The sequence below is a fragment of the Brassica napus genome, chromosome C7 (assembly GCF_020379485.1).
Source record: "Brassica napus cultivar Da-Ae chromosome C7, Da-Ae, whole genome shotgun sequence".
NCBI lineage: Eukaryota > Viridiplantae > Streptophyta > Magnoliopsida > Brassicales > Brassicaceae > Brassica > Brassica napus.
In genome coordinates this window covers 36,805,307-36,829,445 of record NC_063450.1, presented here as the reverse complement: position 1 = coordinate 36,829,445, position 24,139 = coordinate 36,805,307, and the positions used below count along the sequence as shown (strand labels likewise).

The 24,139-nt window shown below is 34.8% G+C and overlaps 3 protein-coding genes and 1 long non-coding RNA gene across 4 annotated transcripts; 3 read left to right on the top strand and 1 right to left on the bottom strand.

Moving 5' to 3' along the window:
* The first annotated feature begins 533 nt into the window (after nucleotides 1-533).
* Nucleotides 534-2,134, top strand: LOC106407423 (F-box protein PP2-B1-like). The gene is made up of 3 exons (XM_013848279.3): nucleotides 534-975; nucleotides 1,060-1,178; nucleotides 1,252-2,134. Exons 1-3 carry the CDS (start codon nucleotides 643-645, stop codon nucleotides 1,778-1,780), a joined length of 981 nt encoding a protein of 326 aa, XP_013703733.1. The 5' UTR covers nucleotides 534-642; the 3' UTR covers nucleotides 1,781-2,134.
* Nucleotides 2,135-6,585: 4,451 nt separating this feature from the next.
* Nucleotides 6,586-7,422, top strand: LOC106408103. Its single transcript, XM_048764216.1, has 2 exons — nucleotides 6,586-6,914; nucleotides 7,143-7,422. The coding sequence occupies exons 1-2, from the start codon at nucleotides 6,586-6,588 to the stop codon at nucleotides 7,420-7,422; spliced, it is 609 nt and encodes a 202-aa protein (XP_048620173.1).
* An 8,129-nt stretch (nucleotides 7,423-15,551) lies between these two features.
* LOC106411078 (phytosulfokine receptor 1) lies at nucleotides 15,552-19,078 on the top strand. Its single transcript, XM_013851763.3, has one exon. It carries the CDS (start codon nucleotides 15,837-15,839, stop codon nucleotides 18,849-18,851), a length of 3,015 nt encoding a protein of 1,004 aa, XP_013707217.1. The 5' UTR covers nucleotides 15,552-15,836; the 3' UTR covers nucleotides 18,852-19,078.
* A 2,820-nt stretch (nucleotides 19,079-21,898) lies between these two features.
* LOC111199428 lies at nucleotides 21,899-22,993 on the bottom strand. The gene is made up of 2 exons (XR_002653341.2): nucleotides 22,420-22,993; nucleotides 21,899-22,249 (listed from the first exon to the last, which is right to left on the bottom strand). It is a non-coding gene; the product is annotated as an uncharacterized LOC111199428 (long non-coding RNA).
* Nucleotides 22,994-24,139: the final 1,146 nt, after the last annotated feature.

Genomic DNA, 24,139 nt, shown 5'->3' with positions numbered 1-24,139 from the left:
TGACTAGTTAACTTCATCAACCTCACCTCTAAGGTAATGATAAAAATTAGTTGATTACATCAACAAAATTTAATGAGGTGGTAGTTGATGATGCGGCTGGTATATAATTTTACCAAAAATGAAATAAAATGTATGTTATTTAAATTTTTTTGAAAGTATATGTATATATTTGTATGGTGGTATATTTGATGTATAGATTGAGTTTTTCACGATATGTTAGAGAATGAAATAACCGTTTACTTTACTATAGGCTTAATATTTTTAGTTTAACTATATATTTAAATTGTTTTAAAGATGTTGATACTTTATTTGATAGATCTAAATGAGATATTACCCAATGAGTCTGCTCTTAGATTCATGAATCATTTTACTTTCAAAATAATACAGCCTATTTACTCTTATTTTACTTTACTATATTAGGAGTTTTGACTTTTGACTGATTGTTACTTGTTAGACAGAGACAAAATCTTTTATTCTGAGACAAAAATTATCTTACCCGCGTATTAAGGGTATTATCGGTATTAGGGGTCTTACACGAAACCGATATATAAAACAAACCAAAGATCCACTTCGTGTCCAAGACAGAGAACATCACATCCTTGTCTGAAAGATACTCTCAAAACGAAAGATTCGAAAAACGGTATGAAGCAAATTCAAGTCAGCGATTCGAACTCCGGCGGAAGAAGTAGCCGGAACGATGAGATTGTTTCTATCGGAGCTTCGGCGCGGTTGGATACATTGCCGGAAGATTGCATCTCGATGGTGGTTTCTCATACATCGCCGCGAGATGCTTGCGTTGCGGCTTCGGTTTCGAAAACGGTTAAGTCAGCGGCTGAATCGGATTTGGTTTGGGAGAAGTTTCTTCCTCAGGACTACTCATCTCTTGTTCCTCCTCGATCGGTGGATTTCTCGTCGAAGAAGGAGATTTATATGTCTCTCGCCGATGATTCCGTTCTAATCGACGACGGCAAAAAGGTCGAGACTTTAATCGAATTTGATTCAGGAAAATGTGTGAAAATTAGGGTTTCGTTTTAAAGTTGTCTTGATGTTCTGACTCAGAGCATTTGGTTAGAGAAAGGTAGTGGGAAGAAGTGTTACATGTTATCTGCGATGGATTTAAAGATCGCATGGATTGATGCTCCTGAATATTGGAAATGGAAGAAAGATCCTGAATCTAAGTAAGTTCTAGCAACTGTGCAGTTTTACATGATGATCTTTTATTTTATTTTATGTTTGTGTCTGTGGAATCAGGTTTGAGAAAGTAGCGAAGCTTCGTCACGTGTGTTGGTTTGAGATTCGGGGAAAGATAAGTTGCGGAATGCTTTCCAAGGGGACACATTACTTTGTCTACGCAGTGCTCAAGATAGGAGGGAGTGGATCACGCGGGTTAGATGACACGCCCATGGAAGCTCAAGTCGGGTTTGTGGGGGAGGAAGCTGCTAGCAAAACGTTTGTGTTACTCGAACCAAAGGGTACGTACCTGCGCGGTGGTTATGGTTGTTGTTACTCGAGTAGTTCGCTCACAACGGTGGAAGAAGTTGAAGATGAGAGGGAAGCTGATGGGAGTGTGGAGGAGCCAAAGGAGAGAGGAGATGGGTGGAGTGAAGTGAAGCTTGGGAATTTTTACAACGGTGATGGAGGTTGTGATGATGATGGTGATGAGATTGAGTTTTCTATTATGGAGATTCAGAAGGGAAATCTGAAGAGTGGTTTGATTCTGCAGGGAATCGAGATAAGGCCCATGATAGAAGGAGAAGAAGAAATGGTGATAGCTAAGTGATCAAACATCTGATTTTAAGTACTCAACAGAGTTTAAAGCTTTTTGTATTCGCTGCTACTGCTAGTAGAGTTTATTTTATACAGTTTGGAGTTTTTGATATGCAAATTAAGAAGTTAAGAATTATTTCTTGTGTACCAATGTTTGAATGACAACAACTTAGGGCATGGCTGGTTCAAACGCGGTTGCTGCGGTTGCGGGAGTTTACGGATTCGGGTGGTTGCGGTTCCTAGCGGTTTTAAGAGATTTGTACGACTGGTTATGCGGTTAGAAATTGGTGTGTTTACGAGATACTTATGTAGTTAACTACCAAATGCATCATCAATTAAATAATAAAATAACAATATTTATATTTTATATTATAAAAATATCAAGAAATCATTATATTATAATAAATATAAAAATTATATTTAAAAAGCTATAGTTTTAAATTTGAAAAATATAGAAATTATTTTTATTTTAAATTTTATAATATTAATTAAAATATAATACATATATTTTAGTATTTTTATAATTCTAGTTAAAATTTTTATTGAATATTTTTATTTTTTATTTATATTGTTTTCAAAAAAAAAAGAAAAAAAAAATTATCCTCCCGCAATCACCCGCAAACGTTAGCTGAAACCATCTTCTAAATTTATGAGGTTTAGAGCGATTTAAGTGATTGCTGCATAACGCCAACAACTGTTACCAACCGTAAAAACTGTGTTTGCGGATGGTAGCGGGGAAACCAGTCATACCCTTAGTGTCAAAAAAAAGATAATTACTATATGTTCAAGCTCCTTCAAAATTTCTCCAGAACGTCTTTTAATATATTCGAAATTGATTAAATCTAAGAAACACATTTTTGACCTCATACTTGGGGAGATTCCAGGCTTGCGTGCCAAGTTGGAAGGATTACTGATAGCCACTACCAGACTATTGGTCAGTCAGCGGCTCTATTAAAAAAGATCGTTATTTTGATTTGTGGACAAAACAAATTTCGGGATTCTTGTTATGATTATAACCAAGGGAAATTTGCTCCTATAACAAAAAAGAAATTCTTGGGTTCACCCCCTGGGACCTTTAGGTTCACCAACCAATAGTGTTTAACTATTTGATATTTGATATCTTTTAAAAAAGGAAATAAAATTAAATATCTAAATTAGATTATATTTTTAAAATAAAATAATAAAAATACATAAAAATAGTTACAAAAATAAATAAATTAATATTGTTAAATCTTCAGCAAAATACTAAACCCTATACCCTAAATCCTAAACCCTAAACGTTAAACCTTAAACTTTGGATAAACTCTAAACCGTTGGAAAATCTTAAACCCTAAATCATAAATTAAAAACAAAATTTTACTAACACTAAACCCTAAATCCTAATCAATAAACCCTAAACCCTTGGATAAACCCTAAACCCTTGGGTAAACTCTGAACCCTTGGATAAATCATAAACTCTAGGGTTTAATTTTAAATATTTTTGATTTAGAGTTTATGATTTATCCAAGGGTTCAGGGTTTATCCAAGGGTTTAGGGTTTAGTGATTAGGGTTTAGGGTTTAGTGTTATTAAGATTTAGTTTTTAATGTATGATTTAGGATTTAAAATTTTCTAATGGTTTACGGTTTATCCAAGATTTAAGGTTTATAATTTAGAGTTTGGAGTTTAGGATTTATTTTTTAACTATTTTTATGTATTTTTATTGTTTTATTTCAAAAATATAATCTTATTTGGAAATTCAATTTTGTTTCTTTTTTTAAAAGATATCAAATATCAAATATTCAAACACTATTGGTTGGTGAATCTAGAGGTTCACCTAAGAGGTGAACCCAAAAATTTCTCCAAAAAAAAAACCCAAATTTGTTAAATAACCAAAAACACTCTCTCTCTCTCTCTCTCTCTCTCCAATTCTCTCTCCCTATCTCTCTCTTCATTCTCTCTAGAAAACCAATTTCCCTTTTTTTAACCAATTTCCTTTTTTTTATGGTTAGTACAAAAATAAGCCCTGACCAACTAAGTATAAGTGTGTCCATAAATATCTCATTATTCATAAATATCTCATTATTTTAATGGGCTCTAATTTACAACTTCAAGGCCTTTATAAAATAAATTATTGGCTAAATTGGTCCTTACAAAGATAATCTTTACTTGTTTTTGCGATTTAAGAATTGTGCTCTGGTTTAAGTTGTGATTGCGTTGTTTGGTTCTTTCAACTCCGTATATTACATGTTGTGAAAGAAATTATTTCATTTGTAGTATATTAAAAGACAACAATAGAAGTAAGAACCAATAAACTTGATAAAGTCTTTAGAACACTAACACAAGAGAGATCTAAAGAATTCTACTATCTTTTTTTTTCTATTAAAAGGCAACAATAGAAGTTAGAACCAATAAACTTATCTCTTAAGAACTCTTAGAACACTAACACAAGAGAGATCTAACGAATTCTACTATCTTTTTTTCTCTTTCTAACCAATCAAACTCACTATTTATAGTATTTTACAAATGTATAATATAAGTGCTAAACCAACAACTTAGTATTTTTTTTAAAGACTTGCGAATATTAGTCTAAGATAGTAGAAGTCTCAAACGATTAACAAATTTTTCTCGCCAATTAAACTCACTATTTATAGTTTTTTTTTAATATCAAAATCTGCAATACAAGTGTAGAACCAATAAAAAAAAAGTGTAGAACTATATAATAAACTTAATTTTCTTAAGAGATTTTATGAGTACATAAACAAAAGATTGAAGTCTCTAGCGAAAAAGATTATATCAAAGCCATTACGAACCACATGGTATGGAGGATTAATTATAGAGACGAATAGTTGAGGTCACATGCTTTGGCTGTCTCCTTCATTACAGATATCGACCTATGTATCTTGGAACCGTATGTTAACTTTCTACGTAAAACATATTTAATCTCTTTATGAAAGATCATCCACACACTAGAATTATATATTAGTAATATCTTATACGGTAAGCCTTATTTACCAAAAACAAAAAAAATCTTATATGGTAATCCAACTTTGAATGTAGGCTAATTAATCTAGTAAGCAATATATATAGTGTTTCATATCTATGTTCATTTCACCCTTCACCTCCTATATTGTCTTCAGTTACTTATAAATAATAAATAAATTATGGCATAAGTAAGAGACATTTAGTTTTATTTCATCAAAAATGATATGTTTTTATCATCTGTTATATTAAAATAGGTATGGTCCAACTATTTTAATACAATTATTAAAATCTCTTATTAATCATTTAAGAGAAATATTATACAAAAGAAAATACAAATATGACTAAAAAATACAAATATAAAAATTAAATTTCTAAAAAAAAATATAAACCAAATAATCTACCCATCCTTAAAAGGATGGATCAAAATCTAGTTAGAGAATAAAGTTTATGTTATAAATCAAGTGATGGATGTCCATAACCGCCTCAGTCCATAACCGGCCCAAACCCTAGAAGAAAGAGACATAGCCGAAACCCTAGAGAGAGAGGAGAAGAGGCGGCCGCATGCCTTAGAGGAGAGAGAGAGGCGGCCACAAGCTTTAGAGAAAAGGAACATTTTCTTTGTATATGTAATCTTTTCATTTATGTATTTAGTAGTTATCCTAAATCTAGATAGATTAGGATTTATACTCTTTCCTTTTATCTCTATCTTGTAAACCTTATATAAGAGATGTCTTATTCATTAATGAAATATATAGAATTCCGATTCTTGTACAACATGTTATCAGCACGATTGTTCTCTGCAATCTAAGCTAAAATCGCCAATCCCTTAAACCTAACCTAGCCGGCAACTTTAACCTAATCCCGACGAACCCTAATTCGTCCTAGCTCGCGTTCCAGCTCGCCAGCAACCGATCAGCTCCATCCCTAAGGTGTTCCTGATCCTAGACGACCTCAGCTTCCGTTCGCATCACAGCCAGCTCGTGTTCCCGATCAACCAACTCGCAATCCCGATCAGCCGCTTGCAAACCCGATAGGAAGCAGACGCGTCCCGTCCCGTTCAGCTCGCATCCGACGACAGCCAGCTCGCGTCCGTCCGTGTGCAGCTCGAAGTTCATCCGTTCTCTTTGGTGGTCCGGTTTCAACCCTACAAAAAAAGGTATACCGATTAATCTAAGAACATAATGATCAAACCCTAAAACCCTAATCCATTATTATGGAAATCCAATGTTCTTGATAAACCCTAAAAATTGGTATAACCTAAAACTGATCATCTTATAATCACTAAATTGAAATCGATTCCATTAGAACATGTTGATTGATTGTTCTGATTTGAATTATGAAAACCCTAAATCTTGGAATCGAAAACCCTAAAACCCTAAAGCTTGAAATCGATTTTAAATTATTCTTGCTTGATTGAATGATTGATGATCTGAGTTTTAAGATTAATAGATTGATTGAATCTCGAAACTAAAATCTTAAGGCCTTGAAACCTTGATCTCATATTGCTAAAATCGAATTCTAGTATTGCTTAAATCAAAACTCTAATTTTCATAATAAGAAACCGATTGATTAGGGTTATTTGCATAAACATATAAAACTGAATATGAATTGCATTCGTCTTGTTTTAAAATATCGACCAACATGACATATAGATCGTATAAACTTGAATAGTTTGCATCAGAATTGTATGGCCGTGCGGCCTAATATAGAATCTATGATTGATCGCACCATGGCCGTTTTAGATTGTTTGAAAACATGATTGTATAAGACTTGCTTGTGGCCGAGATTATTGATTGTATTGCGGCCACACGATCACATTGTAAAACCCTAAATTTCGAATGATAATGTGATTCAGATGTCAAAAATCTTAAACCTAGACTATGCTGCCCTTAATCTCTCCGGAGACAACTATTTGCAATGGGCACTTGACACAAAGATTAATTTGAGGTCAAAGGAACTTGGTGATGCTATCATCGAGGGCAACAATGAGACTGATAAGAATCGGTACAGGGCTATAAGTATTATACGCCACCATCTCATTGAGGGTCTAAAAGATCAGTATCTCACCATGGAGAATCCACTAGACCTTTGGACCGCTTTACAGCGACGATATGATCACCAGAAAATGGTGCTATTACCAAAGGCTAAACATGAGTGGAAGAATCTCAGATTCATGGACTATAAGTCTGTGGATGAATAAAATTCAGTATTGTTTAAGATAGTCTCAATGATGAGACTTTGTGGTGAGGAAGTAACCGAGAAAGAGTTGCTTGATAAAACATTCTCCACGTTCGATTCGACGAACGTGTTGCTGCAACAGCAGTATAGAGAGAGAGGCTTCGCCTCATACACTGATCTGATCTCGTGCCTACTCCTGGTCGAGGCTAATAATGAACTCCTGATGAAAAACAGTGAGATGAGACCCATCGGAACAGCAGCATTACCAGAAGCCAATGAGGCTGAAAAGAAAGATCCCAAAGAGTGCAACCACGTCCATGATGATAAGAGATCACACGGCAAAGGCCGTAGTAGATACAAAGGACATGGCCGTGACAACTACTCATATGGCCGGCAAGGAAACCACAATAACCGTGGTCGTGGTTCCAGCTATGGCCGTGGCCGAGGCAGTTATGGCCATGGTCGAGGCGGCATATCCAAACCGTCTAACTCGACCAAATCAGCTTGTCACTGATGCAGGATGAGTAACCATTGGGCCAAGAATTGTAGAACTCCTAAACATCTATGTGAGCTCTATCAAGAGAGCCTTAAGAACAAGAACCCGGAAGTCCATATGGTTCATGATACCGGGTATGATGCTGATGATGATTCCGACCTTGAAAAGGATGACCTTTTGGATTTTGAGACTTCTGATTGTCTCAAAGACTAAAATCGACATCTTGTCTTATTGTTTTATGAAATGCTTTGAGTTCATTGCTTTTATATCTTGCCTGGTTTTGCTTGATAATGTGAATGATTTTATTGATAAAGAAATTGCCTAAAGGGCATTATAGTACGGGTATAGTAGCCTAGTAAGAAATATATGGCCAAGGCATTGCCTAAAGGGCATTATATACACCCAAGAATGTATGACCCATTGAGTTATAATAAAATGGTTTCCAAATAGAAACGATGGGCAAAAGGAAACAAGTTCCTTCAGATTTAAGAAAGAAAGAAAACGCCTTAGACCCTTTTAATAAAGTGGTCAAGACTATACCTATGTAATCTACTGATCAAAACTATGCTACAGATCAGTATGATAAGAGGCAAGAGCCGTGGTGATCATACTGATATATCCCACGGAAATTATACACTTTATGGCAAGACCGGATTAGCCATCATAGTCTAAACTTGATGCAAAGATTAATATTGAGAAGGCACAAAGAGTTATCCCATAAGATCTCACGTTGTGAAACATGTACACAAAGGGAAACTCATTAGGCTTTATTGTCCTACATCACGAAATTATAGTATGTTCATGAAGGGGAGAGAGGATAAACCCGTGATACATGATCAATACTACAAATTCGTGAACAAATTCGTGAACCATGGTCTATGACCATGATATAAACGGCTTGGCCGTGCAGTCCATTACCTATAAGGATCAGACATCCATCCTAGGGCTTAGGGACATCATGGATTTACATTTATATAAAGTGAAAATATATCAGGCCATATAAGTGAGCATATATATTCTCATCTCAGATTGAATACGGGTCATAAACCACACATACACCATCTTAAGAGACTTTGAATAAACCACCACATACATATGTGCCGTCTAAGATGGAACCTCAGAAGTGGATTGGGAATATATGTTGGATAAGAGTATGACTTTCTCCCATGACTTCTAAGAGACTTTGAGCCAAATATGGGTGATCAGAAAGTGGCCAGGTACACGGATTGCATGATCAATGAATCCAACTATCCAACATTAAAAGGAGAAAGCTATAAGCTGGTAAAAAGTAAAGAATGATAAGAAACAGAATGGTATCAACCATTATTGTCTTGGCAAAGATCCTCAGATTAGACTTATAGACGTCCAAAGAAAGAAAAGATTATACATAGCTAGCTAATCGAGATGCCAGACACTGGCCCGAAAAGAAAAGAAAAGAATGACTAAGTCATAACCAGCTTAGCACCAAACGAAATCTGATGTCCTAGAAATAGACACAGTCAAGTTGCTACAGAGTCTATACAAGATAGACCAAAGTGTTTCATAAGATAAGGAACCTCAGAAAGAAAAAGAGAAAGGTGCATAGAATACAAATCCGAAGTCATAAGGAAACCAGACCAGACATTGAGAAAAGGCTGCGCTGCTAAACATCTAAGGTACCAAACCATGTAGTTTGGGATGCCAAGCTACTAGGTAACAAAGGTCCTGGATAATGAAATCTCAAATCGATTAGATCATGTCTGGAACACAATGGAACCATATATAAGTGTCGACACATAAAGATATATTTGTACATAAGAGAGTAGCACTTGAACATAAAGATATAAACGAGGATCAAAACCCACGAAAGAGTACTCATAAAGATTAAAGATTAGATTAAAAAGGATAAATGTGGAGTTTAAAGTATCTATAAAGAAGAGATAGGCGTATTGACCATACATATACAAAACGCCATCTGATATAAACCAGTGAAATAGATGGGTCTTGTGAGGGAAAAGAAACCGTGAGATATGGTACATGATCACGAGGTCTAAAGGTGTTCATGTTTCCTACTAACAGCATACGATCATAGCTTGTTACACAAGGATACTCACAGAGACCATGGAACAGATTATAAGGAGATAAACTCCTATGTGGTGGATGCTGCTACACAATTTCGAAATTGACAAAGGTCTGGTCATAAGAAAGAAATTAGATTGACAAATAAAGATGTAGTAAGCAGCATATATATCACTGGATAAAAGACAACATTGTTCCTAAGCTATACATGGACTGAAACAAAGCAGCTGCATATAGTATGTAATACTAGTAAAGGAGTTCTATAAGAACGATCAAATTCAGTCCATATGTAAACTAATAAAGAAATTCGAATTCCTTGTGTTTATACTAAACCAACCTAAAGAGAGGTTAAAAGGTTTATACAGATATGTGACACTAGCATGGACCGATTAGATTGTAGTACGGGCTAGTGGGAAAGAAAGATCAGCCCAAAGAAAGGTAATTCAGATTGCCTCAGCTTGCTACCTCGGATAGCATGTTCTCCGGATAGACCAATCCAACATCAGATCCCTTAGATAAGGATCCGGCATAGCAGAACAGTCTGCTGCTGCTGTGAGGCTGAGAGGAGACATTTAATCTATCCTTCTCGATCGGATACCAATAGGTTGCAGTCTATAAGAATGTGTGATCGAAGTCCATGACCTAATGTATATTCAGTGTGTGATATGATCCACGGCAGAGAGGTCATAGGATGCCATCAAGATATGGATAAAGGACTGCAATGTCTGATACGTATGGCACTACCGAATGTAAGAGAGATTGATAACCGAGGTCCACGAATGTATTTGGCCGCAGAGCCATAGTTTGATAAGACTGTAAAATCCTTGCAGCAATGATCTTGGATGCTCATGGAACGAGTTGCGGACATATATAGACAATGTCTATAATTCAAAAGATGAATCGATCAAAATATATTATGGTCGATGGTAGTCTGCACTTTATCATCATAACCAATCATAATAGCCAATGTATTCGAGAGCTTATGTGGTTGAGATCTATGACTCAACATGATAATAGAGAAAGATCAATGGACAAGACATTGGTACACATCTGTGTAGAAGATACACTGGATCATAGGTTTACAACCTGAGATTATTAATTCATGGAACCATGCTCGGTATATTGTCCATATACACACGATTTGCAAAGACTCATGCACACATGAGTTTGCAAAGAGCCGACATTGATCTCCGAGTACAATGCAATCCGCATTGCTCAGCACATCTACTTTATTAAGACACACGATGTCAAAGGACATGAGAAAAGGCCGAAGAGGGCAAAATGGTCCAATTACGGTTCAGTAATAACTTGACCGATTTGTTTACTTCCCACCTGCACGTTCAGGAAGATCACGCATCAGATGCGTAGACTAAAGAACTTCCACTGAGGTTCACATCAGGGGGAGTAGTACGTGTTGTACTCCTTTTCCTTCATCATGGTTTTGTCCCACTGAATTTTTCCTGATAAAGTTTTAATGAGGCAACGCGAAGCGTATTACAATCATGTATGATTATGGCATCCAAGGGGGAGTGTTATAAATCAAGTGATGAATGTCCATAACCGGCCCGGTCTATAACCGGCCCGGTCCATAACCGTAGAGCTGTCAAATGGTCCGTCCATGGCCCAATTGGGCATGACCATTTGGACCATTTCAGTTTTGGGCAGTAATGGGTGGTCCATATTGGACAATGGTCCAACAAATGTCCAAGACCAATAGAGACCATGTCCAAATGGGCATGCCCATGGACACCCAATAATATTTATAATTATTTTTTAATTATTACTTATTAGTTTAGATTTTATTTCTAAAATTTTGAAATTATGTTTACTTTCCAAAATTATAAAAGTAATTTTTTTCTTATCAAAACTGTAAAACTATGTTTTCCTCTCAAAATCGAAAAAATTTCATTTTTCCGCAAAAACCGAGAAATTACGTTTTCCCGCCAAAACCGAGAAATTGTATTTTTTCCGCAAAAATAGAAAAATTACGTTTTTCCGCCAAAACCGAGAAATTACATTTTCCCGCCAAAACCGAGAAATTGCATTTTTTTCCGGAAAACCCGATAAATTGCGTTTTTTCGCCAAAACCGAGAAATTGTGTTTTTCCGCCAAAACCGAGAAATTGCGTTTTCCCGCCAAAACCGAGAAATTGTGTTTTTCCGCCAAAACCGAGAAATTATATTTTCCCGCCAAAACCGAGAAATTGTATTTTCCCGTCAAAATCCAAGAAATTGCGTTTTCCCGTCAAAACCGAGAAATTGTGTTTTCTCGCTAAAACCGAAAATTTGCATTTTCCCGCTAAAACCGAAAAATTATGTTTTCCCGCCAAAATCTGAGAAATTGTGTGTTTCCCGCCAAAACCGAGAAATTGTGTTTTTCCACCAAAACCGAAAAATTAAAATTTTCCGCCAAATTTATGAAATACATTTTTCTGTCAAAATTGTGAAATTACGTTTTCCGTCAAAATCGTTAATTTTTTATTTTAACGATAAAACAATTTTTTTGGGTTAAATTGTAGAGTTATGTTTTCTTTTATTAAACTCATGAAATTATGTTTTAGGAAGCCCATGGACACCCATTGTCCATTTGGTCTTCGCCCAATTGAACCGTGTACCAATTGGTCTTTTGTCTAGTTGGACCATTTATTAATTGGGCATGTCCATAGCCCATGGTCAGTCCGCCCAGTTGACACCTCTACATAACCGGCCCAAACCCTAGAAGAAAGAGACATAGCCGAAACCCTAGAGAGATGAGAGAGAGGCGGCCGCATGCCTTAGAAGAAAAAGAGAGGCGACCACAAGATTTAGAGAAAATGAAACTCTATTTCTTTTTCCTTGTATATGTAATCTTTTCATTTATGTATTTAGAAATTATCCTAAATCTAGATGGAATAGGATTTGTACTCTTTATTTTTATCTCTATCTTGTAAACCTTATATAAGGGATGTTTTATTCATTAATGAAATATATAGAATTTCCCTTTTTTTACAACAATTTAAACTATTGATTTATACATTTTATAGAAATCAAACGATAATAAAAGTCCAAAAGCGACGCTGCAGTCATCGTTTTTCGCAGTTATGACTAATATTATTTGGCATCGGCCCTCTGACATTGGTTTTTCGCAGTTGTGACACTGCAGTCCACGATGGAATCAGTGGCAACTTTTCATCTGCAGCCAGCGGTAGTGCCGGTCCAATTGGACGCCCTATGCAATTTTTTTTTTAAGTTTCAATAGTAAAGTTCTTGCCGGGAGCTTCTAGGACAGGTGGTCTGCGTACCACGTCAATTTCCCAGGCATCTCGGGTTCGACCTGCGCCTCCTGCGGTGAGACTGATGGGCCAACTGGGCCGGCCCGTTGTGGCCCAGTAATAAAAAGTTGACAAAAAAATATATATATATATATAAATTTATGGAAAAAAAGTACAAGTAAATAAAATAACAAAAATATTAAAACTACAACCCGACTCACTCAAACAAGAAAATTTGAAATCAAAAACTGATTATCTAATACAACAACAGTAGACCGATTATATAATACAACAGTAGACCGATTATATAATACAACAACAATAAACCTATTATCTAATACACTTATTCAATATATTTACTAGTAAGAATTCTATAAATAACAGTAAAAATTCTTAGAAATATCATAAATTAGTAGTAATATGTGTTTGAACTATGCTTTACTTCATTAATTGGTAAGAAGAAATACTAATCAAATAACCAAATTACTAAATTTATTATTATATGATTACCATAAAATATGTTTTTTGAACGACTTTTAGTCGATTTATGGAGTTATTTAATAAAATTATGTTGTATCAGTTAAATGTAAATATAATTCATATTTTATTAAGTTATTTAATAAACTCAAATTTATACACACACACACATATATATATACATATATATATATATATATATATATCCAGATAAATATAATCATAAATATAATACAAAATAAACAAAATATATTTGAATTTTAAACTTAAGAAATCTAAAAATAAAAAAAAAACTGATAAGTCAAAGAAATATAACTTATAAGAAAATATTTATATTCATATTGAAAAATTTAAAGATTAAATTTGAATTTTACTTTATAAATAATATATTCTCTTAAATTTATTATCACTGCATGGTGCATGAAACCTCGTAGTTATGTTTTAAAAGTTAACGTTACAAGTGAATATAATCGATCATAAAATTAAATATAATCTTTATATATTTTACCAAATATTATTTAAACTATCGATTAGTACATTGTTTTGATATTGAACCATAACATTTGTCATTATAAGAGAATCTAAGTCTCAAATCAACAATTCATTATAAAATTAATTATATTTAAGTCTTAAATATTTTAAAATTTATTTTAGTCAGGATTTAAAATTATTAATTGATGATAAATTCTACCGACAAATGTATTATTCTTAATGTTAACGTTACATATGGATATATTGAGTTAAAATTATTAATTGACGATAGGTTCTACCGACAAATGTATTATGTTTAATGTTAACGTTACATATGGATATATTGAGCCGATTACTAATGCATACAAAAAAAATTGTCAGTATTTCAGAAAATAATATAAAACAAAATATGATCTTTTAAAAAGTTATAGTTTGATCAAAAAAATTTAAACTATCGATTAATATATTTTTAAGAAAATTAATTATAACATACTTATCTTATTATACTAGAATATAAGTTTTAAATCGACAATTTTTTTTTCAAATTTATTGTATTTATAATCCTATATAGTTTAAAATTTAATTTAAGTCAAAGTTTAAAATTACCAATAACGTTGATTCTATCAGAAAACGTGTTTTAAAGTTAACGTTACATATAAATATTTAACATACAAAGAATTGTCCTAATTTTAAAAGAAAAAAAGTATTATACGCCAAAATATTATATTTGTGTGATAAAAATTATATAGTTAGTGAAAACTTTTATAAAAGAATGTGAGTATTAGTCTAAGAAAACAATAGTTAGTGGTTTATTTTGTTAGAGAATCACATTAATTAGCTGTTTACTATTGGTTTTTGTTGGAAATATAACATGTTGATTTGAAGATGTAAATGGCAACAACTATATGCATGATCCATAAGCAAGATGTTCTCCTCAACATACAAACAATTTTTTTTTTTGGTAATAACATACAAACAAAAATGACTAGGTCTATACCTTTCCTCTTGGAGTATCATATGTTTCAGAGAAAATCTCGATTGATGCCGAAGCTTTGATCGTAAATTAAGAATATCTTGTAGGTATTTTTTCATTCTTTGGTACCAACTTGCAAAAAAAAAAAAAAATAGTATGATTGAGAAAACAAAATTGTAGTTGAGAAAGAGAGATTGTAAGGTGTGTCAACATCCGTGCTTTGACTTCTATCTATCTTTTGTCCTCATCTTTATTCCACGGGCTGACCTAACCGGTTACTCTCTCCTTCACCCGTTCACCGGTCAGTTTTAACTAATATTCAATTAATCATAAAACTAAATATAGATAAATAAATTAACACTTGCAACCTTTGAGATTTTTTCTAATGAGTCAAATTAACAATTTTCATGATAAAAGAAAAATCTTAAAAGGAACACTTACACAAAATTAATAGTCATTTGTTGACAAAGAAAAAAAGAAGCAATAGTCACTTTTTTTTTTGAACCCTCTATTTTTATATGTTCGATCATTTTCATATTCATAAGTTGTTCCAAAATTTCCTCCATCTAACCGTTGAAGGCCAAGGCTACATCTAGCATTATTCAAAGCAGGATTTAGAAAAATTAAAACAAAGACTTTCTCATGTCAATAATTCTTTCAGAAAACAATTTATTGAATAGGACTTGATATAATTATAATCAAACTCCCATGATAATTGCCACAACAAAAAAAAAGATTTTTTTTTCTATAACTGGGACTTGAAAGAAAAGATGACATTTTCATAAAAGGGGCATATAAATAAACACTAGTTATTAACATTGAAAGGAACCTTTGTTTAACAGCTTCTTTCTCCTCAGTCCTTTATAAACACACCGTCCTCTAATTTTTACTGTTTCAGTAATACACCAACTCTCTCTCTCTCTCAAGAAGGCTAGCATTTAAAGGCCCACCACTTGCTGTAGGTCTCTAGCGTGTTGAAGTCAAAAGTAGCCATTTCTCTCTCTCTCTTTGCTTCATCTTCATTGATCGTCAGCTAAAAATGGCGAGAACCAGAAAAACCCATCTTGTGTTCTCTCAGATTCCTCAAGGGTTTTATTGATTTCTGATTAAAAGGGTCAACTAAAAACACTTGCTCCCTGTTCTTCTCTCTGTGCAAAATAAAACATCATAAAGCTTCTTCCTTTTCTTGTCTCCGCCCTTGAAATGCGTGCGTGGGTGGTCGTCATCGTCCTCACAGAGCTGCTACTATGCTTCTTCTGGGCCTCGGAATCTCAGACCCTCCTCACGTGCCACCCACGTGACCTCGAGGCCCTGCGTGACTTCATATCGAATCTCAAACCAAAACCAGACGATTGGCTCCTCAACGACGATTGCTGCAGCTGGACCGGAATCACCTGCAACAACAACAGAGTCACCAAACTCGAGCTCGGGAACAAAAAGCTGTCGGGGAAACTGTCTGAATCATCTCTACAGAACCTAGATCAGATCACGGTCCTCAACCTCTCTCGGAACTTCATCAGAGACTCGATCCCTCTCTCGATATTCAATCTAACGGCTCTCCAAACGCTCGATCTGAGCTCCAACGATCTCACCGGAGAGATCCCGAACACCGTAAACCTCCCCTCCCTGCAAAGCCTCGACCTTTCGTCCAACAAACTCAACGGCTCTCTCCCTTCTCACCTCTGCAACAACTCCACTCGAATCAGAGTCATAAAACTCGCGGTTAACTACTTCGCCGGAGACTTCCCTCCCGGGTTCGGGAACTGCCTCCTCCTCGAGCATCTCTGCCTCGGCATGAACAACCTCACCGGTAACATCCCCAACGACCTCCTTCGTCTCGAAAGGCTAAACCTTTTAGGCGTTCAGGAGAATCGTCTCTCCGGTGCGTTGAGTCCTGAGATCGGTAGCCTCTCCGGCCTCGTTCGTCTCGATGTTTCGATGAACCAACTCTCCGGCGAGATCCCCGACGTGTTCGGGGAGATGTCTCAGCTGAAGGAGCTACTAGCTCAGAGCAATAAATTCACCGGAGGGATCCCTAAGTCGTTATCGAATTCGCCGAGTTTGAATCTGCTTAACCTGAGGAACAACTCGTTAACCGGTCCTCTCCAATTGAATTGCACGGCGATGGTTGGTTTAAACTCTCTTGATTTAGGTACTAACCGGTTCAACGGCCGGTTACCTGAGAATCTACCCGTTTGCAAGCGGTTAAAGAACGTTAACCTCGCTCGCAACTCCTTTCGCGGACAAGTGCCAGAGAGTTTCAAGGACTTCCAGAGCCTTTCTTTCTTCTCGCTATCGAACTCGAGCTTGTCCAACATCTCATCTGCGCTGAGGATACTTCAAAGCTGCAAGAACTTGACGACTCTTGTTCTCACGTTAAACTTCCACGGAGAGGCTTTACCCGACGACGAACCTCTTCGTTTCGAGAAGCTCAAGGTCCTTGTGGTTGCGAATTGTAAACTCACCGGTTCAATGCCGAGATGGTTAAGCTCGAGTAACGATCTTCAGCTGTTGGATCTTTCTTGGAACCGGTTAACCGGAGCTATACCGAGCTGGATCGGTGAGTTCAAGGATCTTTTCTACTTGGACTTATCTAACAACTCTTTCACAGGAGAGATCCCAAAGAGCTTAACTAAGCTGCAAAGCCTCACGAGCCGTAACATCTCGTTAGATGAACCGTCTCCTGACTTCCCTTTCTTCATGAAGAGGAACGAGAGTGCAAGAGCCTTGCAGTACAATCAGATCGTTGGCTTCCCGCCGACGATCGAGCTTGGTCATAACAACCTCTCTGGACCTATCTGGGAGGAGTTTGGTAATTTAAAGAAGCTTCACGTGTTTGATCTGAAGTGGAACGCGTTGTCTGGCTCTATCCCTAGCTCGTTGTCCGGTATGACTAGCTTGGAGGTTCTTGATCTTTCTAATAACCGTCTCTCCGGTTCCATCCCGAGTTCTCTGCAGAAGCTCACGTTCTTGTCGAAGTTTAGCGTCGCTGGGAACAATCTTTCGGGGAGGATACCTTCTGGTGGCCAGTTTCAGACGTTCCCTAACTCGAGTTTCGAGTTTAACGATCTCTGTGGGGAACATAGGCTCCCATGTTCTGAAGATGGAGTGAATGGAACAACGACATTGATCATACATTCGAGAAGAAGAAGCAGAGGAGCTGAGATTGGGATGGCGGTTGGGATCGCGTTTGGTTCGGTCTTCCTCCTCACTCTCCTCGCTTTGGTCGTGTTGCACGCGCGTAGAAGGTCAGGGGAAGTTGATCCGGAGATGGAGGAAGAGAGCATGAACCGGAAAGACCTCGAAGAGATGGGGTCTAAGCTTGTGGTGCTGTTTCAAGACAGCGACAAAGATCTCTCGTTTGATGATCTTTTGGACTCGACCAACAACTTCGACCAAGCTAACATCATCGGCTGCGGCGGGTTTGGTCTGGTTTACAAGGCGATGTTACCAGACGGAAGCAAAGTAGCGATCAAACGGTTGTCAGGAGACTGCGGTCAGATCGAAAGAGAGTTCAAAGCAGAAGTCGAAACACTCTCGAGAGCGCAGCATCCGAATCTTGTCCTACTCCAAGGGTTCTCTTTCTACAAAACCGACCGGCTTTTGATCTACTCTTACATGGAGAACGGAAGCTTAGACTACTGGCTACACGAGCGCAGCGACGGTCCAGCTCTGCTAGATTGGAAAACACGTCTTAGAATCGCTCAGGGCGCTGCGAGAGGGTTGTATTACTTGCATGAAGCTTGTGATCCTCACATCTTGCACCGTGATATCAAGTCTAGCAACATTCTTCTAGACGAGAACTTTGATTCTCATTTAGCGGATTTTGGACTAGCCAGGCTGATGAGTCCTTACGAGACGCATGTGAGTACTGATTTGGTTGGGACTTTGGGTTACATTCCTCCTGAATACGGACAAGCTTCTGTTGCTACTTTCAAAGGTGATGTGTATAGTTTTGGAGTTGTGCTACTTGAGCTTTTGACTGATAAGAGACCGGTGGATATGTGTAAACCCAAGGGAGGTAGGGACTTGATCTCGTGGGTTGTGAGGATGAAGAGTGAGGGTCGAGCTAGTGAGGTTTTTGATCCGTTTATTCATGGTAAAGTGAATGAGGAAGAGATGTTTAGGGTTCTTGAGGTTGCTTGTTTATGTTTGAGCCATAACCCTAAACAGAGACCAACGACTGAACAGTTAGTCTCTTGGCTTGATGATGTCTAGATGGAGAGGACAAAACAACTTCTCTGCAGAGATTACAGTGTGATACAATGTGAATAGTTTCTAAAGAATAATTTGTTTCTTCATTTTTTATTTTATGTTAATCTCCATTTGTGATTCAGATTTAGATATTGAAGATAAAGAGACTGAAACATAATACAATGTCTGAGTAAACTGGAAACTCTTTTTGTAATTTTTGCAAGTTCTTCAAGAGTGGCATCTTTCAAGCATTTTGAATAAGAAAACACACAGTAAATTTTTTTGTTTGTATAATAATTTTTCCATATGATTTGCTTTATGGATCTCTGTTGATTATGTTATACCGTTGGAGATATTTAGTTACTTAAAAATATTAAATGTGGTAGCTAACTTCATTTTGTCATTCAACGAAGAATTCATTTTGGCTGACTAAAGTCAATGTTCATTAAGAAACCATTTCATTTACATTTATGGGTGTGAAAATGTTGTTTTAACTCTCATTCAACCCAAAACATTCAAAGGTTTTGACTTTGTATGGTCAAAGTATAACGTTTGCTTCTCTGGAAACGTTTGAATTTTAGCATATTCCAAATTCCTTTCTATTGATTTCCCAATCCCCAAAGAGCACGAAATTGAATAACTAAAACTCTTCCAATAGTAAATAAAATGTTTTAAGAGTGAATTCATAGTCAAGATGGCTACTTGTGTCTCTTTTTGACATTACATGAAAACAACAACAAAATCTGACAAATGAAGCACAAGAAGAAATGAAAGGAGCACTAAAACTCATAATGCTTATATGATGTATATCTATCACTATTTCTTTTAAAAATGCAATTATAGTGGGACATCTCAACATACGATTGCAACTCAATTTCCTTATTTCATTTTGTTTTGTTTATTGTCTCAATTTAAAATATATCTATACTTTTAAATAATAGCATGATCCTACCTATTTTTAACCCCCACAGTACCTTTTTATTTACTAAATAAATCACTGATTTTTCAAAGATTTTGACTCTTTCATCAAGGTTATTTCCGTAAATTATTAAATACACGATTTCTCCCCTATTCTCGCGGCTCTTAATTAATTTGGCTCCAGTAACAAGTATTTGGGCTGAAAAATAAGCCCACTTTCCTAACAAATGCAGTGGTTTAGTTTTTGATTTCCGAGCTTCGAATTGCCATGGAAATTGTCGTTTGAAAAAGAAACATCGGGACACAATTTTTTTTCCTTTTCTGATTTTTTAATGGTTGGTCATAGACCACACATATTGCTTCGATACAAATCTATTTCTTTGGAGCATTGGGGCTGTCAATAATATTTGTTATATTTCCACATTATTTTCGTTTGGGCCATTTCAAATATTTTGTTTATATGAACAAAAATTAAACACATGATTATGCAACCTTCTTTTTTCTCTATATAATTTAAACTTTCATAAAATATTAGTATATTTATAATGAAAGACGTAAATATTTTGTTAAAGAGTATATAATATTTTATTAACAAGTTAAGTCAGTAAAAAATAACTTTAGAAAAAAAATTCAATACATAATAAAATTAATTGATTAGAGAAATACCACTTTAAATCCTTTCAAATATAAAGTTCAATTTTGTAAACATAAATAATCATTTACAAAATAATAATAATAATCAAAGATGATAATTTTAAGTTTTTGAATACAAAAAATATAAAAATATTAAAAACACCAAATATTTTTCAAATTTAGAAGATTTTTAAGAGAAAAATAAACCCGCGTTTTTAAAGCGCGGGTCAAAATCTAGTGATAACTTATAGAGATACCTATCTCATAGTCAAGATATATTTATGTATATCTAGTGGAATTTATCAATTCATGAGGGGTGATATTACTTGTTACTGAGTAATTGATGTTCTTTTCACTTTTGGCATAAATATCACTCCCTCTTCCTACGTTTCAAATTTAGTGTTGATGTAGCATAATTTTTTTGTTGCAAAATAAATATCGTTTTATGATCCTAATGCAATTTTTTTCTAGAATTTTTTTTCTTAAATAGTCCTTTTTAGTTTACTTTCACAAAATAGACATTTAATGAAAAAAATGACCAAAAAAAATTGTATTAAAGACTAAATATGTATTCATATCCTTAGAGTTAACTAATCTAAAATTTAGGGTTTAGAGTTAAGGGGTTGGATTTTGGAGATAGATTCAAATTTTTAAAAATAAAAAATTAAAATTAAAATTTTCAAAATAAAAAAAGACTATTTTAATCATTTTATTTTTTTATAGCTATTTTTGTGACAAAAACTTTAAAAATGCTATTGAGAGAATTGTCATTTGTTCTATTAATTTATCTCTTTTGCCCCTTATTAAATTAAGATAAACAATACTAAATGTTATGTAATTATAATGGTCAAATAAGGATAAATTTGAACATTTAACTGGTTTCTTAATTTGTGTTCAAAACTTTAGAAGAACAACTTTAAAAACTTAATTTGTATCTATTAGTTTAACTGAATTTCTTGGCGATTTCAAGTTGTTTAAGAATATTTGGGTATATACTAGATTCTGGTAAATAATACGATAGAGAAGACTATCTGATATTAGTTTTTTGAATTTCGACGATGTGGCCATATCACTAGACTAGAGGTCGGTTAAATATTGAGTGATCAGACGATTCAGTAGGAAACCACCTCACTCAGGTTTTTTTTCCCATGTTATATGTAGTAAACAAAATTAGTGAATATCCTCACTATTTAGTATCAAAAACTTGAATCATGTATCATACCCTCGCTCCATGGAGAAAATACCGTCTTCAAATAATGAGTTCTTCTCTAAACATGTAAAGATTTTTTAATGATAGTTTGAACTTGATTAGTCAAGTACCATTATCTTTGAAGATGATTGGTAAAACTGACTAATCAACGAAGCATGGCAAAGTAGAAAGAGCTCCTGCCAAGTTTTCTTTGGCGTTGAACACACTGCTAGTAGGAACTTACTACAATCTGAACACAAAAAGCCTTTGGAAGACTAGCATACCAGGCTCGAGGTGGTAGGTATGAGAGGACCAATATGCTCGTCTGATCAGATGGACAACAAAAAAAAATCATAAAATTTGATCAAGTAGCACGACCCCTAAAATAAAGACCAACCACAACTGACAAGTGACTACAGAACCACAAAAATTCATCATCGTTAAAAAAATAGATGAGCATATTGCTCCTCTCATACGTTCATCTTCAAATTCTAGATTTTACTAGGAAGAAAGATTAACTAAATTATCAACACACAAAAGAGACTCACTATGACCACAGACCACGGCGAGTTATGATTGATTGGATATACTTATGCTTTTGTTCTATTGACGTTTCACCTCTTGCAGCTTTTTGCGCCTTCCTTTAGATTCTACTGGAAACCGTTGCAACATTAGGAAAAGCCTGCCATGAGATAGACATAAAAGGACACAGAATCAGAGCTTTAATGCATGCGAGGCAATAATCATTTTGAATGGTACGCAGATGTACTCAGCTTTAGCACCAAGGGAATCTAGCCTAAGCTCATCAAAGTCTGAAAGCAGAACATGAATGCAAGCAAGATGTGCACAAACCTCCATTCACAATGGTACGCAGATGTACTCAGCTTTAGCACCAAGGGAATCTAGCCTAAGCTCTTCAAAGTCTGAAAGCAGAACATGAATGCAAGCAAGATGTCCACAAACCTCCATTCACCACGAAATTGAGAAAGTGGAAGACCTTCTGCGTCGTCCATCCATACTCACTCTGGAACTCTGAATTGGATTCTCACAAGTTGAATCTAACCCAACACAAAACAAACATTATCAATCAGAAAATGTTTTACACCATTGACTCCCCCTAAGCGGCGATGATTCACAATCCGGGCAGGGACTCAACGGTATCATGGCTCTTGGGGCAAAAAAAAAATTTAATTTCCAAACTATTATTTTTCTTTAAAAAATCTAATAGGTATATGTTTTTTTTCAAAATACTTCTAAAAATAAATCATTGAAAATAAAAATATTTTCATATAAAAAAAATTTAGACCCCTTTTCTTATTTTTAATATAAAAATACATGTATTTTTTTAAAAAAATCGAACCCTTATGTATTAAGAAATATGAGGACAACGGATTGGATCTGGTCGCACTGCTAGCCACCTATCTAAGCCCCTGAATCCAGGTAGCACGTACCACATAAACTTACTTTGAACAATACATAAATAATTAATTTTGAAATACAATGTTTATATATATACCATATAAAATACATAAATAATTAATTTTGAAATTTACTTTGAACAATTTTTTTTTTGATAAAATCTTTGAACAAACATTGACAACTTAATTTTTTAAAAATTATAAATTACAGAAACTATTAATTCCACAATGAAAATTTTGTTATCAGTAATTTAAAATTTTTGCTATAAAAGATACAAATGATCAAAAAAACCTTATGAGTAGATTGCATAATTTAATAGACATTAATATTAAAAATATACTATGGATGTTAATATCATTTAAATTTAATTAAATATCTTATCAAATAGAAAAAAATATATTTTGGATTAATAAAATTGATTTATATGTTTGCACCAGTTTAATTATATATGTAATAATTACTGACTTTTAATTATTCAATATATATTTATTATTTTATAATATATAAAAATATATAATACATAAAATAATTTATATATAATGCTCATCCCGCGCAAGGCGCAGATCTTAATCTAGTAGCCTATTAAAGTTAATAATTATAAATATTTTTTATAGAATAAAAAAATAAAAATTAGTAATTCATAATATTATAAATAACTTAATATTAGTTCGTGGGTTAGTTAAGCTTGAAGAAAATGTAATATATTTATTGGAAAATTTACATTAAGTGTAAATGATATTACTTAAAGAGGAAAAGACAATACATTTATTCCTTGACAGAAAAAAAAGAAAAATTGGCTTAAGTTGTCTTTCGAAGAACTTGGAAAACAAGTTATGGTTATCTATTCAAGGAGGACATTCTGTTGAGGATTCTATCGGTTTCCTGCAAGCTTCAATGTATCTCAAATCGCAAATCTAGCGGAAACAATCAATCGCAGTGTGGAATCGAATCAAGCGAGAAAATAAACGACACAAGAGTTTTTGGTAACCCGGTGTTCACCGCACTTCTCCGATGTGGAGAAGCCGCTATACTCACCGGAGAGAGAATTAGGTCTCTCAACCTTTCCAATAGATGAAACTGAGAAGAGTACAATCACATGAGATCTTCTTCCTCTCTATCTCTGTTACAATCACCAAGAGATAAGAGTATGATC

Coding starts and splice junctions, on each gene's coding strand:
- LOC106407423 (XM_013848279.3), top strand. CDS start 643: ATGAAGCAAATTCAAGTCAGCGATTCGAACTCCGGCGGAAGAAGTAGC. Junction 976..1,059: donor TAATCGACGACGGCAAAAAG/GTCGAGACTTTA, acceptor GTTCTGACTCAG/AGCATTTGGTTAGAGAAAGG. Junction 1,179..1,251: donor AAGAAAGATCCTGAATCTAA/GTAAGTTCTAGC, acceptor CTGTGGAATCAG/GTTTGAGAAAGTAGCGAAGC.
- LOC106408103 (XM_048764216.1), top strand. CDS start 6,586: ATGTCAAAAATCTTAAACCTAGACTATGCTGCCCTTAATCTCTCCGGA. Junction 6,915..7,142: donor CTCAGATTCATGGACTATAA/GTCTGTGGATGA, acceptor GATGAAAAACAG/TGAGATGAGACCCATCGGAA.
- LOC106411078 (XM_013851763.3), top strand. CDS start 15,837: ATGCGTGCGTGGGTGGTCGTCATCGTCCTCACAGAGCTGCTACTATGC.